The 23216-nt window shown below is 38.3% G+C and overlaps 1 protein-coding gene across 1 annotated transcript in view; it reads right to left on the bottom strand.

Annotated features, from left to right (window-relative positions):
• The window catches only part of NFKB1 (nuclear factor kappa B subunit 1), a 47509-nt gene extending 27536 nt beyond the window's left edge, over positions 1–19973 (bottom strand). Inside the window, exons 1-5 of the mRNA XM_009273555.1 lie at positions 19924–19973; positions 18705–18789; positions 10804–10844; positions 8037–8135; positions 508–656 (exon numbers count right to left, since the gene is read on the bottom strand). Of these exons, the coding sequence (XP_009271830.1) occupies positions 508–656; positions 8037–8135; positions 10804–10844; positions 18705–18789; positions 19924–19968 (419 nt within the window). The 5' untranslated portion in view covers positions 19969–19973. The remainder of the gene's footprint in view (positions 1–507; positions 657–8036; positions 8136–10803; positions 10845–18704; positions 18790–19923) is intronic.
• Positions 19974–23216: the final 3243 nt, after the last annotated feature.

Below are 23216 nucleotides of genomic sequence, written 5' to 3'. Positions count from 1 at the left end.
TAGAAAGTTTGACTCATTTAGTATTTTCATGTTTATACATGTCTTGCATTAATTTCAAATTTACTAACCCTATTTCCTTAATGCTTCTCTCTTCACTATATTCCTATTGGCAAATTTCAGCAAAAGTAAAACATTGATCAAAATGGTAACAAAAGCTTCTCTTTAGTGATTTTACAGTCTCTTCTCTTTGATCGAAACTACTTACATTTTAAAGAATGGGCTTACAATACAAATTTGGACTGCACACCAAGAGATTGAAACTCTACAAATTCTAAGTGAAAATTATGCACTTAAACCTATTTAGCTTGCTTAGGGCAAATTCTACAAAGGTAAACAGAAACCCCATTTATTTTTCTATTTAAGATACAAACAAAACACAGCTCAGAGCGTGAAGACTAGTGCTCCACTTAGCTGCCTCTTAATAGTATTTTTGTATTGCTTCTTACAGTGTTTATACTTGATTCCCTCTCCCTTAGCCCAGCTTTACAAATGAGTTGACAGACTTACCCTACAACCATATCTTTAGGTCCTGCATTAACCGTGCATACTCCATCTTCACAAAATTTACCCACCAAGCTGTGAGCGTGTAAGTGGACATATTTCCCATTAGTAACTAACTGGACGATTACTTTTGCAGGTCCAACATAATTGCAGATCTGTAAATAAATATAAAAAAATGGGGTTGGTTGTTTGGGTTTTTTTAATGAAACAAGTAATGATTCCAGCTGAGTACTTTCTGTCAGCTAAGTACAATCAAGCTTACATAGGAGAAATGTGTATGCATTTACTCATGAAATACAAACGACAAACTAACTGTACCAGATCATCACAAAGAAAAGCCAACACTTTTTTTGTAATTAAACTTGACATACAAATAGCAGGAGCAGTGGCCAAAAAAGTTAAGAAATAAAACAAAGCTAGAGGAAAGCAACCTTCTGTTTCCCAAATCATGAATCTCAGTTTTACATTCTGGCCAGTTACTCCACATTGTTCTCCTTAAATTTCAATTAGTACATTGAATTCACAATAAACATTGTTACATGTTAAGAAGCATACAGAAAATGTACGTATTTAACAAAAACCCCTGCATTATTTTGCCCAATTTGAAAACACTTAAAAAATTATTTTTAATATTATGATTGTTTTAAAACATTTTGGTCTCATTACAATGACTCTTCAGGTAGAGATTTTAACGTGAATTAATTCTATATTCATAGGTATTTTGTTAGTTCAATATGCCACATCAACACACATTACCCAGTCCAGTAAATGTTTCCCTTAAGTGTACCTGAGGACATATGCTAAATCCCAACCTAAGATGTTGCAGGACTGGAACTATGATAAACTGGGTGCCTTAGTATAGCCAACTCTGGAGGACTACTAAGCCTTTTTTCCCCTGTTATAGTTTCTAATCACCATACATTTTTTAATAGCTTTTAAAATTGTGATGTCAAGTGATGCCTCAAAAACAAACTTAAAATTACTAATAACATAGCGCATTGGTAAGTTATTTGCTTTACATGTATTATTTAGAACTTTATGTTCTTTCCTCACAAGTAATATTCTTCAAGTCAGTTATCGGTTACGCACCACTTTCAAATTATGCTGAATATATAATTACCCCACTTTTAAAAAAGCAAACATTACCTTCCCTTCCAATTCATTTAATTAACCCTTTTATCAAGGTTGGGGTTTTTTCCCTCCTCCTCTAATTTTTCTTCTAATTTGCCTTGGGCAAAGTTCTTTGTATTACAGCAGCTTATAGATCTAATCAACCAAGGTATTAAAGGATCACGATAAACATTAAAGTGATGAACTGAATACTTAAGGTTATATTGTTGATAAAATGCTGATAACCAGGGATTGCCACAATTTCACCACATTACTAAGTCCTGCTAGCTTCCTTCACTCCAGTTAACCCCTCTCTTGAACCCATTCCATCACAGCTGAAACACTCTGCATACTTACAACGCGTGCCCTCCCTGTCTTCCTTTTCACTGCTAAAAGCAAAAAAATCCCAGCTATGAAAAAGCTGTTCCAGGAGGAACAGGTGTGCGAAAGTCCTCTCATTACTCACTGCCTGCTAGTTAACTGTATAATACTGTATTAACGTGCATTTTACAAGCGGCAGTTTCTAAAATACAAAACATGGGGTACTCATGCTTCCTCCTGTTTCCAAATTGTAACCCCTCCTGGACTGAAACAATACAGAGATGCAGAATAATCACTGCTTCACCTTTTCCACCATTTACCAGCAGTGAGAAAATGCAGGGATCCCTATGTAACTTTCACAAAGTCATCTGAAAATAAAAATGATTGTGTTTGGTGCCACATGTCACCACCACTACCACAATTAACTTTTCAAGAGGGCGGCTTTTAAAAAATTATTTTCATTTTATCCCTCACTAAACAAGCCCTTCCCTGCTATAAAGTTCCCAGCACATCTATAGCATTATATTCATTATGATTAACACGCATGTTCTAGTATCACATCAGGAAAGTTCAAGACAATCGTTCATCAGCTGTAGAAACCACAGTGAAACTGTAGGTAGGACTGCTGCACGTCAAGGACTTTCCAGCCTCTGAAAGCAGAACATGTAACTGCAGCGGTAACCAGATTGCAATCTCCCCCTGTTACTCAGCTCAGCATGATCTTTGTAGTCTGTCTCAGGGGAAAAACAAAAGAGTTTTTAAAACGTAATATCTTATGTAGGTCATAAGGCAAGAAAGGACTATTTTCGTCATCCAGGCTGATGTCCTATGCTGCAAAGGCTACAGACCGTCCCTGAACTGTTTCCTACCTATATTTCTTATAGACAGACTTTCCTACTTGATTTTGAGACATCCAGGTTATCTCAGTGCCCAGCAAAATAGCCTCAGTGGTTAAATATCCTTATGTACCATAAATTAAGCCTGAAATAATTTTTCGGTGTCTTTGAATCATTAACACCACAATGTCAGACTAACTTAAAATTTATTCTGGCACTAAGATATACAAATGACTAGCACCTTCTACGTAAGAAAAAAAACACCATCAAAGGCATTAAAAGGTAGACAAGCATATTACAATGCTGAATATCTATAGAAATCTAAGGATTATGGTGTTGACACAAAACCATATACTCAACATGAGGGAGATAGCATGTGGGTGCCGTACTGCTCAAAATCAGAGCTGTGATCTGAAAAACTAGCTACTGAACTTCAAATTAAAGACAGGGGAGAAAAAAGAAAATAAGGAGTTCCTGGGAAGAGCATAGCTGTAATACTTGATTACATCCTGTACTGAAGCAGCATTCAATTGATCTAATCTGATAAAGTTAAAATGCTGCGGGCTCACATTTATCTGCCATTTCTGTTCGAGAGAGATTTGTCTGAGAGATTAAAAGGACCCTGTGAACTTGAAATTGAGTCAATTTCAAAACAAGAGTTGAAAGTTTTTTCAGTTATTTCACATCCTCCTGCGATCCAGACCCCAGCCAGTTTTTTATAGTTTCTGAAACTTTACAAAAACTTTGTAAGAACGTTTTCCTACTTCAAAGATGTTTTTTCCAGTTACTCTTACAAGCAAGAAGTGAAACCAACTGGTCAACGACAGAAAGCCAATGATGGAAAAGACCATGTCAAACCTACAAAGCCAGCAACTACAAAAATACCTATTTCTCTTTCTAATCACTTTGTTACAGCAACTATAACCCCAATCCTGCCTAACCTTCAGAGCGTGACTAGTGCTGTCCTCAATACGCACATACAAAAAGTGTTCCACAGATGAGGCATTGCTCGCCCTCTATAAAACAGCATGTTTTCACAGAGCAGCATAATTTTTTTTTTCCAGTTGCTAGTTTAAGACAAAATATTTCAGATGTGGTACGAATCGTTTAGGCAACTGAATACTTACTTAGACGTCTAAGAATAAGCAATGTAAAATAACTTAAACCAATGGGAGCTGGTTTAAGATCTTCCGATCCTCTGCACGTGAGGTCACTCTCACGCCAAAAATACAGAGTTAGGTGCTCTGCTTTAGGAGCCCAACTAAAGGGACTCGGTGCCCTATATTCAGCCAAATTAACCGTAACAGTAAAAAGCACAAATCTCACTGAATTTAGCTTTGGCTGAATTTGGTTCAGTACAGTTTTTTAAGAGGGGTAAAGATTTGTAACAAAAGGTCTGCTCATTCTTGTCTCATGTTTATTCCTTAATTCAGCTGTTAAATGAATTTTTAACTTGTAATCTGCGATCTGTCACTCTACAATTTAAATCCGGGGGCGGGGGGGGGGAAGAGCGTAAACAGGGGGGGGGGGGGGGGGAAGCAAGTACGCTGCTTTCTTCACCAAGAAGGCTCATCAACAAAGTAACTTGCCTAATTCCATAAATAATTTTTAACTTGTAATCTGCGATCTGTCACTCTACAATTTAAATCCGGGGGGGGGGCCGGGGAAGCAAGTACGCTGCTTTCTTCACCAAGAAGGCTCATCAACAAAGTAACTTGCCTAATTTTCCATAAATTTCCTTCTTGAACTTGCAAGTATGTGATGAAATCCCCGATTTCAGTAAGAACGCTTATCTCCAAATTGAGTTATAATTTAGGATAGCCCCAGGACATGACTGGATGGGCAGTTCTGTTCAGGTGCCTGGGTTCAGGGCTGCCTAACTGGTATGCAGCTTCAATTCGCAAGCTGAACTGCACAATGTCCAAACTCATCAGCAGAGAGATGGTGCTCATTAGCTCGGGCACACCTCTGAGCAATCGGTTACTCGGCCTCTGGGCTGGAGCTGATTTATATCCAGCTCACAGAGAATAGGCAACTTTAGTTTGCAGCCACCCACATAGACTTGCCCCCAGGGAGATGAAAATTCAGGACATTTTCTTCACACCGCTACTTTCAGCAAATTCTTTTCACACCCAAAACTGGATCAAGTACTTCAGTGTAAAACATGAATATGCCTACACTAACATCAGTATGCAGCATCAGGACACACATGGTAAACGTGTAAGGCGGCCAGTGGAAATTTTCTGCACAGGTTTTCTCACAGTTTTTCAAATACATAAAAACAAGCAAATTATGAATAAAAAATTTAGATAGTTAAGTAAGCTGGTGATAGTTTTAGACAATCGAGTTTTACTCTTTCTTCTTGTACTATCAACTGTTTTTTCCCCTGGACAAAAAGCTAACGATGACTAAGCAGCTCAGGAGCTTTGATTTCAACTGTTCTAGATAGTAAAATTTTCCAGTGTTGTGTTACTTACACTAAACAGATGAAAATGAAATTTAAATTAAGAATTTTAGGTAGGTTTCTACTGTAATCATGAAACTTGTCATGAAATGTAAATTCATTATAACATGTTCAGTATCTATAACTTCGCTGCTCTCCATAACTATACGCAAAGTTATATAAAATCCTCTGAAAACGTAAGAAGTTTTGTACATGATATTAGCATTACTGTTAGCAAAGGCAGGGTTAAACAAAGGAATATAATTCCATAAACCATAAGGATTAACCCCATTTTTGATATTATAGAAAAATACTACTGTTATCTAGACCCCATTTGTCATTACTGTGCTGTTAAAACAAGAGGTTTTGAATCAGTTCCACCTTGCTGGCCACTGCAGATTTGTCTTAAGTGTAAAGACTGGCATTGCAGAACTGCTACACTAACTCCTGACCTACACCATCTCCTAATATACTATACAGGAGGTGGTTAAATATGTAATTAACTACCAAAACATCTTGCTCGGAGACAGAGCGAAGTCTTCAGCGCTTCAGCCTTTAAATGAAAGATACATCTTCACGTGTTCCATCTCAGCTACAAGTTAGGGACTAGGTGCAGGGAAAAAAAAGGGTGAAGTTGAACAGTCCACATTATGCAAGAGGTCATATCAGATACATGTGTTTTCTTTTGGCCTTCAATCCCTAATCCTACGAAAAGGGAGTAGGGAGACCACAATGCCTTTTTGTGCACTGAAGATGTCTATTTTCAGGATATCCCATGGTAGCTACTGGTAAATTACATCAGCTTTCTGTGCAGAGTCAGCCAAGCAGAAGAGAGATCCCAAGGTGAGCTGCACTGATGATACCACGGCCAAGGTTTAAAGATCTGTCACAAAACCTCCTTTTTACAGTACAGCCAAAGCTCACGTTACTGTCCTTTCACAGCACTGTGATCAACTAATGGAGGTTTTATGGTGAAAGCCTCAGCACAAGAGTAAAAAACAAAACAGACAAAACCCCCAAAACAAAACAAAACAAAACAACACAACAACAAAACCCAGCTATCTTCAATTGTGCTCACCTCAGTTACAACAAGGTAAGCACCCTTTGACAAAATACAGGAGAGACTTACAGGAAAAGGTGTGAAACACTTCTGTCTTTACTGGCACCACTTGAATCAAGAACAGGCACTAACAAGCAATGGCCTTGAGGAATTTACTTGTTGTGTTCCCTCGCCAGCCTCTCCCAGCAGGTGTTGCCATGTGGGGATTTGTACTAGAAAAAACCCAGATGTACACAGTAGGACGAGAGGGAGGGAGGGGAAGGGACACACGCGTGCGTGTGGGGGAAGCTTTAGATTAAGTTAAAATCTGATGATCAATGAAAACACAAGGTTTGATGGAAAGCCAAAGAACATTTTGCTTTCTAGTTTACTCACAGAGAAATTCCATTTCCTGTATAACTCCTCATTGCATATCTCCTTGTCATGCTATTGTGAGACCCTTCACACCTTTATAAAATATCATTTGTATTACTATCAATACAGATTGGATTGGAATCCAAAGATCTGGCTCAATTGAGGTAAATTATTTTATATCTGAACATACCAGTGAAATTTCATTAAATGGTTCATCATTACCGTCACAATAGGAAAGGGAAAAGCAAGTAGATCCTTTGCCTGGGCTAGTAATTTTTCATAGAAGTTTTGCAAGGCTACATGCAATCAGCTTTCCCAGCCTCTTCTCAATTCACAAGACTAACACCCTAGGCTATCTCAGCCAATGCTGATTATTTTCCATTGAGTCATGCGCATACTGATTCATTATGGAGATGCAACTGTTCCAAACTCCAGCCTTTCTCAAGAACTGCAGAAGAACTACACGCATACTGCAGAGAAAGCTGAGGAGTGGCACACACCAAGACAGAAGCTGACTGTTTGCCACTCTTTCCTCCCCTTCTCTCCCCGTAAAGGAGAGAGTAAGAGGTAACACCAGAATTAAAATATATTAACCCTGCTCCTCATGAGACAATCTCTAGTGCAATAGTTCAAAGAGGTAATGCAATACCAAGACTAAGACTTTCATTAAGTTAAAAAAATACTGAAAAGACACTATATCTTTTTCCCACTTCCATGGGAAAAAGAATTTGCTGCAAGAACCATAGGCAAAGACAGTTCTTCTCTAATTCTAGAATGATTAATCACCACTGTTATAATCCTCATATTGTGCTAGCACAGAATGTTCCTTTCATTAACAACCTTTCATTTTTTCCAGGGGAAAAAAGCCCCAAAAAACATTCAGCAAACACCTGAACATAACGCTGCTCCTACTAAAATGAGACGTCTTCCATTGACTTTAAAGGAATTAAGCCCTCAAGAACGGAGTATTCTAGAGATATTGAATAAGGAGTAACATGAACAGAAAAAGAAGGAAAACTTGGTAAATAGCATCTTAGAGTGAAGTGGAATAACTGACCAGACTCATGCTTTGTAGTATGCTAAAAGTGGAGTAATTGAGCAGCTCAGGCCTTGCTTTATGCTAAAACTGCACCTTAAGGAAGAGCTCCATTAGTCTGCACGAGGGCAGTGAGGTGGTAGGTGCAGGAAAGCTTACTGCTCAACTGCTAGCAGATAAATATGGTGCCAAAATAACTCCACAAATCTGAAGACAACTTCCTTTTCAAAATCAATTACATTTTGAAAGTTGAGATTGAAATGCAGTCAGTCTTGAGTAACTTCATACAAATTTATGTTGATATGCAGTAAGGTCCTACACACATACATATGGCACTTGCATTCAGTCTGCAAAATTAATGATTTATGTACTTACTTTGACCTGAGGGTATGATTTTTTGTTCTTTTCACTAGAAGCACCAGGAAGTCCACCATGTGAAGGCCCTTCGCATACGTATCGGAAACGAAACCCCCTCTGTGGAAATAAGGGAAAAGAAACTTGAAAGCTGTTTAGAAACAAAACTAAATTAAAAAAAAAAAGCACACGCACGCACGGGTGCACACACACACACACACACACACACACACACACACACACACACACACACACACACACACACACACACACACACACACACACACAAACAAGACTTGCCCAAACAGCCCACAAACAAAAAAGTTGCTGTTCACCCCTGAAATGCTGTCTGAATGCTGGCTGACAAAGCACCACTGAACTGTAGCCCTGGAGAAACTGTTTTATTCTCACTCTTACACACAGCAACAACCCGAAATTTTTCTTCCAGTAAGTGAAGGTATTTTGAAGCAGAGAGTATTTATACTCTCAAAACAAGATAAAAATTAAAAGACAGAGAATGCAAGAGCAGATACTCTTTCTTCCATTATTGCTGCTAGGTAGAGAGAATTGAAACCACTAATAATCAAGGAAGTCCAAAGCATCATAAAGAAAAGAACAGGGATAAAACAGAAATGCTTCCTCCTTCTGGGAAGAGCATGTGAAAGCTGTATCTCCGAGTGGAGTCCAGAAACAGCACAAAAGCTTCAGGGGACTTTGAATGGCTGGGTTTTCATCTCAGCTCCATAAATAGATGTCTGAATATACTTTAGGGAACTGCAGGATATTAGCAACCACTCTAGAGTACAGCTGTCCATTTATTCCATTTTTATTTGTAGGAAATAACATCCCCTTTAATTTACAGGGTAATCTATAAGGCACAAAAGATGCAACTCTTAAGCAAATGTATTTGGTAACTCTAATTCTACTTAACTCTATTATTTCAGGTGGCCTCCAACTTTGAATACTTTCAGATCTACTCTCCAGTCCTGTAATTTCTGGCAAAATCCCTGTCTTATATAGTGCTCCCAGTGTCTGTCCAAACAGCACCAGTTAGTGTTGTATCCTTCATCAAGAATCATTCAGCTTCTTTCTAATAGTAGACAAATCTGAATTCAAAGTCTGTATTAGCTGACAGTAAACAACACGGTTCAAAAATTGCTCTGTAATCATTAGCTTAAATACCTATCTCACTGAAGCCTTTTCAGTGTAAAAACTTGTTTCCCAGGCAAATGGAAAGATCTGACTTTTATTCAGATACTGACCAGACAATGTAATTCACCCTTAAGCACGTATGCGCCTTCCTACGGTGAACTGAGCGACCAACTGTATTGCAAGTGAAATGCCCAGCTATGATGAACTTGAACTCAAGTTGTCCAAAAGGCAAGGCAACCTCTGCAGTCATGACGCATGAGACAACCCAGTCTCTCTTCACCTCTATGCCTTTGGTCCAACAGATCCAGCAGTCATCTGTGTGGCCTTACCCTGTCTATTGCCCTTGCTATCCTAGCTATGTTTTCACACATACAGTCTTACTCCCCTCAGCTGTCTCTTTGCTCCAAAAATGATCACAAGCACAGCACTCTGCTGATGGATGACTCTCATCACCCTGTTGTAAACCATTGCCCAGCTTGCCACATGGGTACTCCACTACAGGAGCTGCTTGCTAAGAAGTCATGCATGGAAACAATGTTTTCTCCTTAGGCACCGCGCACTGTAGGCTCCGCCATGCAAAGACACGGCCTGATTTGGGATGAACTAAAATGAGAAGGAAGAGTATTCTTCCAGGAATTCACAGTACACTGCTGTTTCACCTATGACCATGAAGTGTCCCATACTCAAGCACAGAAACGTCTTTGGTGTGTGGCTGAAACAAATGTTCTCTACCACCTCCTACAAGGAAGACTGGGTTGCGGCATGCTTCTGCAGAAGACCAAGCAGAGGATGCGACAGCTTCTAGTCACCCTCTTCCCGTCTACTTAACAGCTCCATAAGGTAGGATTTTATACAACTGACTGGGAGAGGCAGGAAAGGGGTCTCCATACTGTAATAGTTTAAGGAGGAATACTTGAATTGCTGATGCCACCAGCTGAAGGGGAACACCACCCTGGCTTACTTCAGGGCAATCTTCACCCAGCAATTACTTTGTACATCAGTTGCATGAAAACTAATCAGTGCATTGGGATGACTTTCATACTGTCGGAGGAGCATAAGTGAGTGTTCGCTACACAGTCACAAAAAAGTTACATTCAAGCACTTATCTTCATTTTTCTTGGGTTATTCAAAACAGCCAACTGTGACAAAAGGAATCTCAAAGGACAACAGAATTTCTTTACGATGACAAAGCACAAGTCAAAAGTTCCTGTAACTTAGGAACAGAATGAAACATTTTTATTTTTTCTTTCATGTGTTTCAAGAAACATGAAACAAATTCTAAAAATCTTCCATGTTTGGTTTAACCATTTAGTTTCAAAATACTAGGGTACTGTAAGAGTCACTTTGAAGATGAAGAGTCTATACTTAGCAAGACGTTTTTTTAAAACCCTCAGGTTTTGTTTTTTTTTTCTTATGACACTTCCAGAGAGAGACAAAGATGAAAACAGAACAAAACAGGAAATGATTTAACTACAAAAGTGAGAGGAAAAACTGCTCATGGTTAAGTGCCACATTTTTTATGAGAGTTCAACCTCTTCAATACTCTTTTTTTCCTCATCTTGTCATAATTTTATTCAAAGCTAAATATAGTGACATAGCTACCTTAAAGATTTTCAAAATATAATGTTGTTCTTACCTGTTTTGGCTGTTCTATGATTTGAAGATACGGTCCATCTGCTAACATAAAAGAAAGAAGAGTCATAATAGAAATTATATTTCTGTTACTAAGACATATAAGTTACAGGGGTAAAATTGATGTCCTTGAATGTCTTGAGATAAAATTTTTGGAAGCACCTACGCACCTTCAGAACTTAAATGTTAATAACTAATTTAATCACTTGGCAGTCTGTCATTTCCAACATTCCACAAGACCAATGGAGTAAGAAGGGAAGGATTAACTCAAAAAAGTTAATTTTAGCTCAGAGTGCCTAAATGGGCAACTCTGATCACTCAGTTAAGACTCACAAGGGTGAATGAGAACAGGATCCTCCCCTTGCCACTGACAAGCAGCCTGGCCTTCCCGAGCTAAGGTTAACTTTTGTATTTAAACCCCTTGGGCTCTAAATACTATACTCACAAGCTTTTGGCCCTAAGGCTTCCTACTGAATAGGTGCTTTTGAAAGTCTAGAGGCAGCCAATGGGAAGCTCTGAGGTATGGGAATATAGGAGGAATTTAAGCTGTCTCAACATGCCCTAACAGTCAGAACTGCTTTAAAAAAACACCCTGGAACTGAGACAACTAAACAATTTACATTCTTTTAATAATTTCAGATACACTTTTAAATATACTGTTCTGCTGTGCCTCTAAACTGAACACACTCTATTTGACTACAGATGCAGACTCTATAGAGGTCCACCTTTGAGCACAATGCCAATACATAGGACAATGTTCTATTAAAATTTTATTTGTGTCTTTCAAAGAAGCCTTCCTTAAACAACTTTCAGTCTTGCACCACTCCCTGAACAGTGGCTAACTTCATACCACAAACCTCATTCAAAATTCACCAGTTTAAATTAGCCTTTGAGTGGGCCCTAAATCCAATGAAAACTCGGTGCCACCAGAGTTAAGAATTCATCATCTGATCAAAGCTTAGCTCCAAGTCTGATGGTTTAGATTATTTACATCAAGAAGGAAAGCGCTCTCGGTGCACAGCTGTGAAATACTACTTAAAATGCAAGCCACTCCCCAGTCTGAAAACTGACAGTTCTGAGGTATGACTTCTTTCCCTGCCTCTTGCTAAGCAGAGAAGAAGATTCAGATTTCAGTACTAAAAATTCAATTGTTATCAAAGCAGATCCCAAATGACAGCTTCACTGTGAATACCTACACAATATTTTGCCAGCTATATTCCTGTTGGAATTATGTATCATCACTTATACTCTATTAAAGGTATTAATGCTAAGGAATCAAGCAAGTTCACTGGGACATGTGAAACCACCAAAGCAGACGAGCCACAGCTATGTGGCAGAGCCTGCAAGCATATAAAGCATACCGTGGCCTGCCAACATCCAGGTGTGATCTGCCTCTGAACAACTGCACCATCTGCAAGTACCACGCCATCCAGCTACCTCAACTAGGTAGTACTTGGCTTCAGCACAGAACTACATACTTGCATCAACTTTAATTTGCCAGTAGGCCTAATGTTCACTGATAATTAAAAATGGCAGAGGATTCATTAATTTATAGTTTGTAGTATGACTACACGCATCCTTCTCAGCTCCTCGATACAACTTCACTTTAATAAAATAGACCTTCACGTCTTTAGTCAGCACAGGTCTTAACTGAACAGGTTAACATTTCTCTCAAAATGAAAGCTTTGATAAATATGCTAATAGATGGAATCAGTATTTTGCTGCTGAAGTTAGCTGACTCAGCAACTGAATTAACTTCACGTGAAAGTTATATTGCAAATGTCAGTCACAACAATTTCACATATAAAGATCATTTGTTTCCCAAGGCCAACACTTTTCCCGTGAAAAAGTAAACAGTGCTATAATTAAAATCTTGAAGTCATGCAAAACAATTGCCTCAAGACCACATATACATCATCTTACATTAGAAAGCATGAAAAACAGTTTGGACTTCAGAAACTTTAAAAGACAGTAATATTTAGCTTTGGTGTGGTTTTATGTTTCAGTTTTTGTCTGTAACATGGAGTCAAGATGAGTCAAGTTGGATTTAAGCATTGTATCAGCACTTAAATTTAAGACCTCTGTTCACAGACATCTAAACCTCTTCATGCTTTAGGCATCTAATATTTTATACTTTAACAATCCAGAGGCCTTGTATCTTCTGGGCACTGGCAGAAATAATGCACCTAATATACAACTGTGTAGTTCAACTTTCAACCAAGCCTCCAGGGAAAGATCTGCCAAGTAATTGTTCTTTGGCTGTTCTCCCCTTAGGAATTCATTTTCAAGGCATATACTTGGGGTTAGTATCGGCACAAAATACTACTGCTTTCTCTTAAATGTTAGCCAGAAAAGGAAGCGCTCTTTCATCCAACAGCTAAGTGGCTGCAGCAGTCCCCCAGGATGCAGCAGATCCAGGTTCCAACTTTTCCTCAGCATAAGGAAATCCACACTCCTAAGAGAGGGATATACACTATATTGGCATATTGGAAAGCTCAAGGGGAATTCTTCTTACTGCTGAAATGGTTTCACCTTGCATGGCACTTGTGAAAACTCAGGAAAATGGAAAACTTAGGACTGTGGTTCTTATGCCCCCTTGGAAAAAAGCTTATAAAAAGCATACAAATATATTGATACAAAAAATCAAAATATCTTACATACTAATACTAGGAAAGTGCAAAAAAGGTGCAGTGTAAATGTACAAAGGCAAATTAGATACCCATTATCATTAATCCAGATTATATAAATCATATACCAATGTATTTAAAACAAAATTTTGTGAGGTCTTATTTTAACCTTCGGGTTTTGTGACAAAATATCTTCTTTTTTACAATGACTAAGTAATTCCCCGGTATAGCATCTAAACAAGGTCAAAGTAACAGTACAGAGAAGGCACTATAATGCAAGGCACTTAATTACATCTGCAATACTATTTAAAAATAAAGCAGCAATATTCAAGGTAACTTCCAAGCATAAATGGCATGTTATTTTGACTATTATAAAGGATTTTACTTAGTGAAAGGTCTCATATAGCTGTCTTCACTAAACTCTAAATACTTTCCAGAAGTACATTAGACAGAGAGCCTAACATTGGTTATGTATGGTTCCTTCTTTCTCTCTCTCATCCATTCCCATGGGGAAAAGAAAAGATGTTTAGCGTTTTGCACAGGGAAGTTTTTAATATTTCATTTCTATTAGTAGGCATGTCTGGTCTAAGCAGACAGCAGGAACCTGAAGATGTACACCTTGTAAGAGGAAATAATAATGATGAGATTTGTGATGATCTTTTGCACCTCTGTTCTAGGCTGGAAAGTTGCTTGCTTCAAGTTCTTGTTTAACGAGCAACCCCCTTTTAAGTGTTAAACAACCACAAGAAGGAACGCTACTTAATGCATAGCTTAAGTTCTACTTTTGCCCTACAGAGAGGCTGAAGCAGCATACAGTCATGGAGCTGGCCTCTACACAGGGATGAGACTCACAGTTGCCAAGAGCCAAGTTTTGACATGAGCACTGCTCATGATTTGCCTGGCATTGCTGCAGTCAGGACGGCTAAGAACTGCAACTAAAACATGCAGTCCTCGAGCCTGGAGGGTGTTTGGTGCAGACTGCCACATCCTGGGTATGCTTCAGTGCTTCCTTTTCTGTCTTCTCACCTCAGTTGCCACAGACCGACTCACATCCCACTGCCTCCCCTCCAGCCTGAGTCACAGTCCCACTTCCCCACGTCTTCTTCAACTGCTACATTTCTTCATTTTCCTTCCTGCCTGAGTCAGAGGCCCTCCTGCATCTTGACACTCCTACCACTTACATTCTTTCTTCCTCTTGACAGGCCTCACCCTGCACACACACTTCCCAAGGGAGCACCCATCTTCAGCTGCCTCTTGGTTCCTTCTTCCCCTCACAGCAAAGTCAAGGAAAAAAGGGTCTGTGAGATTGGTGGGATATCCCTGCAACCCTAGCAGCACCGTAGGACTAGTGGGGTCCTTTATCTAACAGCTTGCCTAGCACCTGATGCCATTCAATTTAATGTGCAACCAGCTGTGGTCAAGTCCATCCCTCACCTCCTCTCTGTTAGTGGGTCCCCCAGAACAAGCATCTCACCCTTGTAATTGTGTGTTATTTTGCTCTGTGGACATGGATGAAAATGCTCATAGCCTCTAGGTTTTGATTGCTAAATCCAACACCAATCCTCTTGTGTCCATCCTGGCAGTGGTACCTTGCTGCTAAAAGCTCAGACTCTAGATCTAGTGTCTTATCCTTCCTGAAGCCTATTGTAGCATTTGTATATCCTCCCCCGCAGGGATTCACCCGCACAGGAACACTCTCTTGCATCTCAGCTCTGCAGCGTTCAAAGCATGATGTTTATAGTAAGCAGCACACGGGCTTTGCTTAACCCCTCTCTTCCCTCAGTTCACTCTTCAAAACACAAGCACAGAATACCTAGAAAAAACACCAGAAGCAGTATGCAAGTCTGCTCATGCTTCTGAGGACTAGGGCCACTGCTATGGGACAGGGAAATTGAATGCTCGTCTAATTTTTGGTGATGGTCAGGCTTCCTTGAATCTCTTCCTAACATTGTCTCTCACTGAAAAAATATGAAATGAAGTTTTTTGTGAGTGCCTTCTTTTTGCCTCTATGCCCTTCTCATTTCTCAACAGCAAGCATCACAGAAGGTTGAGCAGAGGAGGTTAAAGAAATGTCAGAAAACCGTAATTTTAGCAGCTTCCAGGCAATACTGTTCAGCTGCTGATGGCCCTGCTTCAATTTCACAGGCTTAGTCTGACTGCAATAAAAAACCCACAACACCTCAATGCCAACAGCTAGTTAGATCAGAGCCTCTAAAAAACAAAACAATTAACCAGTTCCCAAAACCATCTCTAACTGGCACACAGACTGCTACGTTACGTGGTTGTAGATGGCCTTGTATAATCAGGAGGAAGTAAATTATGAAATGCTTTGCTCAGAGCTCTGCTCATTTCCTCCTCCATCACTTTGTCCCTCCACTATACAGTGGACATCACACTGATGCGTATCTGCTTTTACACTGCCTAAATACATGCCACAGATAGTGCTCCCTCCATCCCCAACGCCACTGAGGATTAGTACCTGACTCTCAAAGGCAGGATACTTCCCAACGAGCCAAAGAACAGGCTGACTTTGTGACATACTGCCCTTGCTGCTGGTGGTGTTTTAAACACACAGCTTAGTCCTGCAGTTTGCACTGTTAGGGCACTTGTTATAGATACATCCTTTTGTCACTAAAGGCACGCAGAGACTACTTCTCTTTCTAGATTTAGATGTAGAAGTAGAACTTGAACCACGTAACTATCTACTACAGCTTTAGAACCAAAATAACCAAGCCTAATTTTTACTTAAAACTGACATACGTGAGATAGAAAAAGTGAGCGAAGACACTTGAGCACTGACAACCTCATCGAGAAAATCCTTGTCCCGACATCTCAAAGGTTTTCTACTATTACTGTAAATATTAACATAACAGCAGAATATCTATCATCAGAAAGTCCCCAAATTCCCCAGCTATTTGTTGATTCAGCTACACTGGCATGATACGGCAATCCACAGTTATATATTAAACCTGCCTGCCAACGTAGTAAGTCTGACATTGTGCATTTATGAATGCACAGGTTGAAGGATGTAGGCACCACACCAAATCATGTGCAACAATTCATGTCTTTGGTTCTTTCTGTTTAAATCATCCAACTGTCCTAAAGAAAAATCCTTTTTCGAACACTTATTTCACCCTCTCAGTACCTCGGCTGGAAGAACTTCTGGAAAATCCTGCATGAATTTTTAAATGGCCTTGCTGAGTAGAAAGAAATCATTAGTTCCTGCTTGGAAACAACCAAAGCATAATATACAAATTATTATATTACCTTATAACTGAAGAGCTAGTCCACAGTAACAACACACCATAGTTTCAAGCAGGGGAGGAAGTAAGCATTATAGTGATACTACTCCAGGAAAAAAATCCCTATGGCATCATCAGATGGCATTGAAATTATCAACTTTTTCTAAAACTTATGATTAACTTTTTGTTTGTGATAACCTGAAATCCACGATCCTTTATTAAATCCCATTTTGTACACAGGGTACTTGCCACCTATAGTGCAGCAGTAGACACGAGCGGTGCCATTAAAAAAAAAAAAAAGCCTTTTCTAAGCAATTTTGCTAATTAAAGATAGAGCTAGACTTAGCCCAATAAGAGTTTTCTGTGACTCCAGAACTCAGTGAATTCTTGACTTCCCCACATGGTTTTAAAAACAGCTGTTTTCTAGTTTAGACAGGACATAGATATCTGAAAATCAGTTTTATGTATCTGAATAATTTGTATGGAATGAATCTGGCATGAGGAGTAGAGAGCAAGCTTAAAAGGTACGTGTAAGAGAGATCATTATGGGGAAATCAAAATTCCAATAGCCTTATTTGTTCCACAGAAACTCTGTAAGAACAGTGAAAAAAACCCTTGGTATACAATGCACAAGCCCTTTAATCCTACACAGATGAATCTTACTGACCAAATTTATCTGCCTTAATAAAAACACACTGCAAACAAATGATTGCAACATTAATTTGTTGGATGCTTGTCCATATTTGTCAAGAGCTTTGCTCATCAGAACATTTTATCCTGAAACAAAATTATCTACATCATGTGTTTCTTGATCCTTCCTTGCTACTATTCAGTCAAGAAAACTGAAGTATGGTTTAAACCAGGAAACACTGAAACAGTAAGCATGCGTTAATTTTAAAATCAGCATTCATTGTTACTTTAGGGTGGAATTTCACCTATGAAGTAAAAAGCTAATTGCTTATTTCATTTTACCCTTCACTGCTGTCAAGTGTATCAAATATTGCAAACAAAAGTAATTTGCATTTTCAACAAAAGAAAGCAATCTGCAATACAGAAGATACCATCTACATCCTGATACAACAGAGTCAAACAGAACAACAACAGAAAGTTGTAATGTTAAAAGACATTAATAGCTATATTGGAGATATATTATTAGAGATACATATTAAGAAAAACCTCATACGCTTACATAAATTTTTATTCCCTTCCTCCTTTCAACATCAGCTATTCTAATAAACTAACCAGGAGAAACAGAGTTTTCTAAATTCAAGCAAGAAGGAATACTTATAACGAAATTTAATAAGCAAAACCAGACCAAGGTTGATCAAGCAGCTAATACTGGCTGAGATACAACACACTTCTATTTGATATTCCTGTTCTGGAACCATACTGGAAGAACTGCATATCAGACCTTTGCAGAATACTATTTGCTTATTTTCAGTGGTTGGTTGCAAAATTTGACTCTGAACTTTCAAACTAGCATTATTATTCAGGAAATTGTCAGGTACTTTTAATACCAGACTGCCACTTTACAGGAAACAGAGAAGTCACTGAGAAGGAAAAACAGATTCGAATGATACAGGAAGCTGAATATACTCTACATTTTATTAGTGAAAAACAAGCTCCTTGAGAATTATTACAACAAATGAAACACCATTCAAAAGAAAAAAAAAGTACGTGTTGCACTCTGCAAACTGGCAATACAAACGTAGGTCACTGAAGATGCAAATTTAGAAAAAAATACAAAACAATTTATAAAAACAGGTCACTCAAAGCTCTTTGGTCACTCAAACCATTTAACTAATTGAAACTTTCAGTTTCTGTACAAGCCGAAAGAAAATTAGATTCGCCTCACTTTTGAAACTTTCATTTTTATTAAAATTCTTTTTATTAAAAGTCTAGTTGACAACTTTGGGATCTACTATTATGAAATACAAGAGTGTAAACAAAGAAGCCTCTGAAAAGAACTTCACAAAAAAAACCAAACTGGAAGAAACAGCAGGACAATAGCACAATCAAATAGCAATGGATCCTACCTGTTCGTAGTGGTAAGTCTGAAGTGATGTAATTTGTATTATTAAATAATGCATTCATTCCCATTAACTGATCCATTGCAAACATCTATATTGAAAGAAAATATACTCTTCATTACTACATATATATAGAATTTCATAAAGCATCTATCAGCAAAGAACTTCAAAGTTTTCTGCAAATATTAAGACTGCAAGCACCCCAGTGCAGTACACAAACATTTTATATCTATTTTATTTTTGCTGGCAGCAGCAGCACAAGCGAAGTTGATAGTACTGACCAAGTTTCACCAGTATCATGAGACTGCACTGAGCTCAGCACAGTTTCTAAACACGTATTTTCCTTACATGCACAAACAACTATATATTCAAAAGAGCTTATATGGTAAATTCTGAAAATCTGACCCTAGATGTCTTGCCCAAGGCCCTACTGAGAACCTGTGAGTTTTCATTTCCACTTCTGTGATTAAACCCTACCAGACTACATTCCTTATGTAAATATATTTACAAGCTCTAAAGCAAGAAAACAGTATACCCAGGGTAAAGTTTCTTTTTTTTTTTTGAACACTGACATGTCTTAACTCACTGTAATTGTTGTCAGGTATAAATCTATTTTCTTCCAAAGTGGAGCAAGCATAAAGGAGAAAATAGTTTCTTTCTGGAAATTAAGGTGAGTAGAAATGATCTGTTCTTCACTCAAACTTTTCGCTCGGGCACCATTCTCACAATTCAAATGAATCATGAAATGACCTAATGAGATCAGGAAGAGATTCTGAAGAGCTAGGCCTACTGATGTGTGTGAGTGAAGGAACATTTTAGTCATCAATGTCAATGCAAATTTCACAAAAAATTATACGAAGGAGCCTTTTGGGGCATAAGGGGCTTTATTTTCAGGTAAGTCCAATGTCCACCACAGAAGAGATTTCAGAGCAAGTGTCACAAGCATAAATATGAGTATTTTTTCCATTGCTTCCTTCAGCAGGCCTATCCTTCCTTTTCATTTCAGCCATTTCACCAGTGGCAAGGCACTTCACAGGTCACATAAAAAACACCTTAGAGGAAAAAAAACCCTAGTTTTCCCCAAACCTGATTTCTGCCAACAGCTAGAATGCTTTTATATCTCCATGTTGTTAAGGCTAGGAAATGACAGGACAATATGAGAGGAAACCAAAACAGAGAGCTAGGAGAGAATACAGGGATATTGAAAAAACTCAAATCCACTTACTTGGGGATCAGACACTCCCATAATATAGGAATCTTCTCCTGCCATTTTAAGTCCTGAAACACAAACACATGATCAGAACTCTCATTTTTTTCAATGTACAGCAATAGAGAAACTTGAAAAACGTTAGAGTTAAAAGCCCCATCTCTGACCCTTCTTATTTTACTCATAACGTTAATGATTTCTAAAACACTCTTAAAATTCCTCAGTATTTGCAAGGGGCAGGCTAAGGACAGGATAGGCTACAACTAAGATTTTCCATTGCCTGCTCCCAAGCAACTAAAAATTACAGTCAAAGTCCTGAAGTCAAAATTTATTAACATCAGGAATTAATTTGTTTCTGTCTTTGCTGTGACTATTCTGCCATTAGAGTTTAGGCAAAATCATTATCATAGTTTAGCAAAAGCAGGATTCTGCATTTTTATAAAATAAAAAGATTTCTGAGCATTCATGAATGAATCCCAACAGGTTTTTTGTGAAGTATTACTAAATGCAAGATAAAGATGCCTGAGAAAGAACATCCAATATTTTTTCTTTAAATAAAAATAGGAGTCAAACTGACTGATTTTGGACAACTTTACTTCCAGAGGTCCACAAGTGCTTGGCATCCCCAACAACTCAGTGCTGACAATGACAATTATGGATGTACAACATACCTAACCCTCTCTCACGGGTCTACATGTAAATGCTGGACACTGGGAAAGTTTAGCCTGGCTTAGTTTTCCTGGGGCCAGTAGCAAGCCAGTAGCAGAGCCTGGAAATTTTCTTAGGAATTTACTAGGTCTGTTATAAAAGATTAGTGTTATTTCCTTTCATGTAGACATTATTGAAAGAATTACAATTTCACTTATGTTGATCTTACTAAAAAAGGCTCTCCAAGAGAACATCTGAAAATAACTGTAGTGACTATTTCAAGAGACTCATGTCTGCGTGCAAGCAAACACTTCAAATAAGGTTAGTAACTAATAGAAGACAGAAACATGTCACTGGCCCTCACATTCCACCACAATCAACATGAGCCATGTTTTCCAGCAGAGCAAAGTGAACTGTGAAAACCTACTGCCCTATGAAAGAGAGTGGCAAGCGATCAGTAAACCAGTAAAGAAAAACTGAGTCACTGTGTACCTTTCTAGAGGAACTAGAAAGGCAAATATCAAAAAGAAAACTGGAATACTCGGGTACTTCACTTTGATAGAGGCTCAACTCAGCTTGTTAACAAGGTCCAAAGACAACATATAGTCACCCATCACACGCAAGTAGAATATGAAAGAAAATTTAAAATGGAGAAATAGGAGACACTTAATACCCAGATGACTTCCAGGAAAAAGAGGTCCATGAGGATAAAATTATTTTTTAACCTAGAAAATAAAAGTACTCACCTGTTTGTAATTCAATTTTAGAGAGAAATATTTACTGGGTAGTACTTATTTGTAGTATTTGAGCAAATATCAAATGACTGGTCATAAGACTTCAGCCAAAAAATGAGTAACACATATAACAAGCAGCCACAGTCACCCATGCTGTGCTTCATCACCTAATACATCAGGATTTCAGCAAAATAAAAAATACCAGTCAATCACATTATCTCACAGGCACATTCCGCAAAGCCTTATTTTCATCAATAATTTGCTATTGTTATTATCAATCTTTATGGAAAAAAGTCAACATACAAGACATAACAAAACCTTCAGCATACAACAAACTTTACTAAGATGTTTTTATTTGACATTCCATTCCATAGAAAGAATATAACCCTCATCACCAGTTGACAAGTTACTGAAATCACTGAAATAACCATAATTTAGTTTTTGGCAAATACTTCCCAGTTAAAGGTGTAGATATTACAGAAAATAATCTGAGGAGCTCAACAGCCAACATTTTTTAGGAAGCGTCAGAAAATACCCACCCTGTTTATGCACACTGATTAGGTAACTGTGAGTGCAAATGCCAGAGTTCTTCTGCATAAACAGCATAAAAACTGGTCCTAAAAGTCTTGTTTTGTGATCTCTCATATTAATGACTTACTATTTCATGAGTCACATATGCAAAATTGTGTTCCAAAATACCTAAAGTACCCAGATAACATGGTAAATATGCTTGTTCAGAAAAAAAAAGATTCTGAGGTGCTAATATGAATAGCATCTGCCCACTTGCCTGTTTGCTAAATGTATACTTCTTTGCAAAACTTCCAAAGCACCTCACAGCTTTTTCTGCAAGCCCAATAGGATAAATTTAACAGCATGTTCCATCATCTTTGCCCTATTCTAGTTTCTCAGACTGCATCACCCTCACTCCAGCAGAACTCTGTGGGAGAAGGGCAGTTCTCACACCTGCTACGCTTCCTGGTCACATTTACAATTCTACAATACATGACTTCAACAAAGTGGAAAAATACTGCAGAGGCAGTATTTCTGAAAACCTTTCATTTAAAGTACTTTGATATAAAAATTAGAATCCATATAGAAATAAAACCTACATCTACCTGAATCAGTCATTCAATTTCACCTGACCAAAACGGCCATTTTCTGGCTTTTTGGCTGATGCAATGAACAATGTCATGAGAGCAAAACAGCAGTCGTTAAGATGAACGTTACACTCGGAAGCAGCACGTATGTACTAATTTCTAACCAGGTATTAAACACAATCTCTCTCTCACCAAAAGCACAGGTGTCTCTTACTCGAGATCTTTTGCGTTCAAGAGTCAGCTGCAGTGTTTGGGGGATAGGTTAAAGACATTCTCTCTGGCTTGAATGCTAAGCCAGTTTATTATAAACACACAATGATTTAGATGTGCAAACATATGCTTTTGTGTATGTAAACTGACACTTGATTGCCTTTTCAGGGCCTAGACAAAAATTAACCCAGCAGTTTAAAATGACGCCTCTAGATGACTGAAAACACTCTCAGTTTCACTGTATGTTTTGTCCTCTTTCAAAGCCAAACAACAAAAATGTTCCAGGAGCTCTACCTCCAAAATAGAATTTGTTTGCTTAGGATTTATTTAGTTAACAAACCCCTAAGCATCCTCTTCTTACAAGAAAATTGGCGCAAACCTAGGGAGTCAATAACATGATTAAAAAACAAAAAGGCACTTGCAGAAAAACAGACCCTAGCATTAACTGTATGATTTTTAATTGGCCTCTTCCCTTATTGCTTGAGTTTCTAAGCACCTTTCCTACATGCATTAAGTGGTTAGATTAGGATCTGCCACGAGTAGCTTTGTTCATTCTCTCTTTACATGACCTGTATTTTGGGGCAGAGATTGTTTTTATCCAAGCTGTATTTGCTGCTATATG

The sequence above is a fragment of the Aptenodytes forsteri genome, unplaced genomic scaffold, assembly GCF_000699145.1.
Source record: "Aptenodytes forsteri isolate BGI_AS27 unplaced genomic scaffold, ASM69914v1 Scaffold93, whole genome shotgun sequence".
In the NCBI taxonomy this organism is placed as follows: Eukaryota; Metazoa; Chordata; class Aves; order Sphenisciformes; family Spheniscidae; genus Aptenodytes; species Aptenodytes forsteri.
The sequence above is the reverse complement of the archived record's forward strand: the minus strand, read 5'-3'. Positions and strand labels throughout refer to the sequence as shown.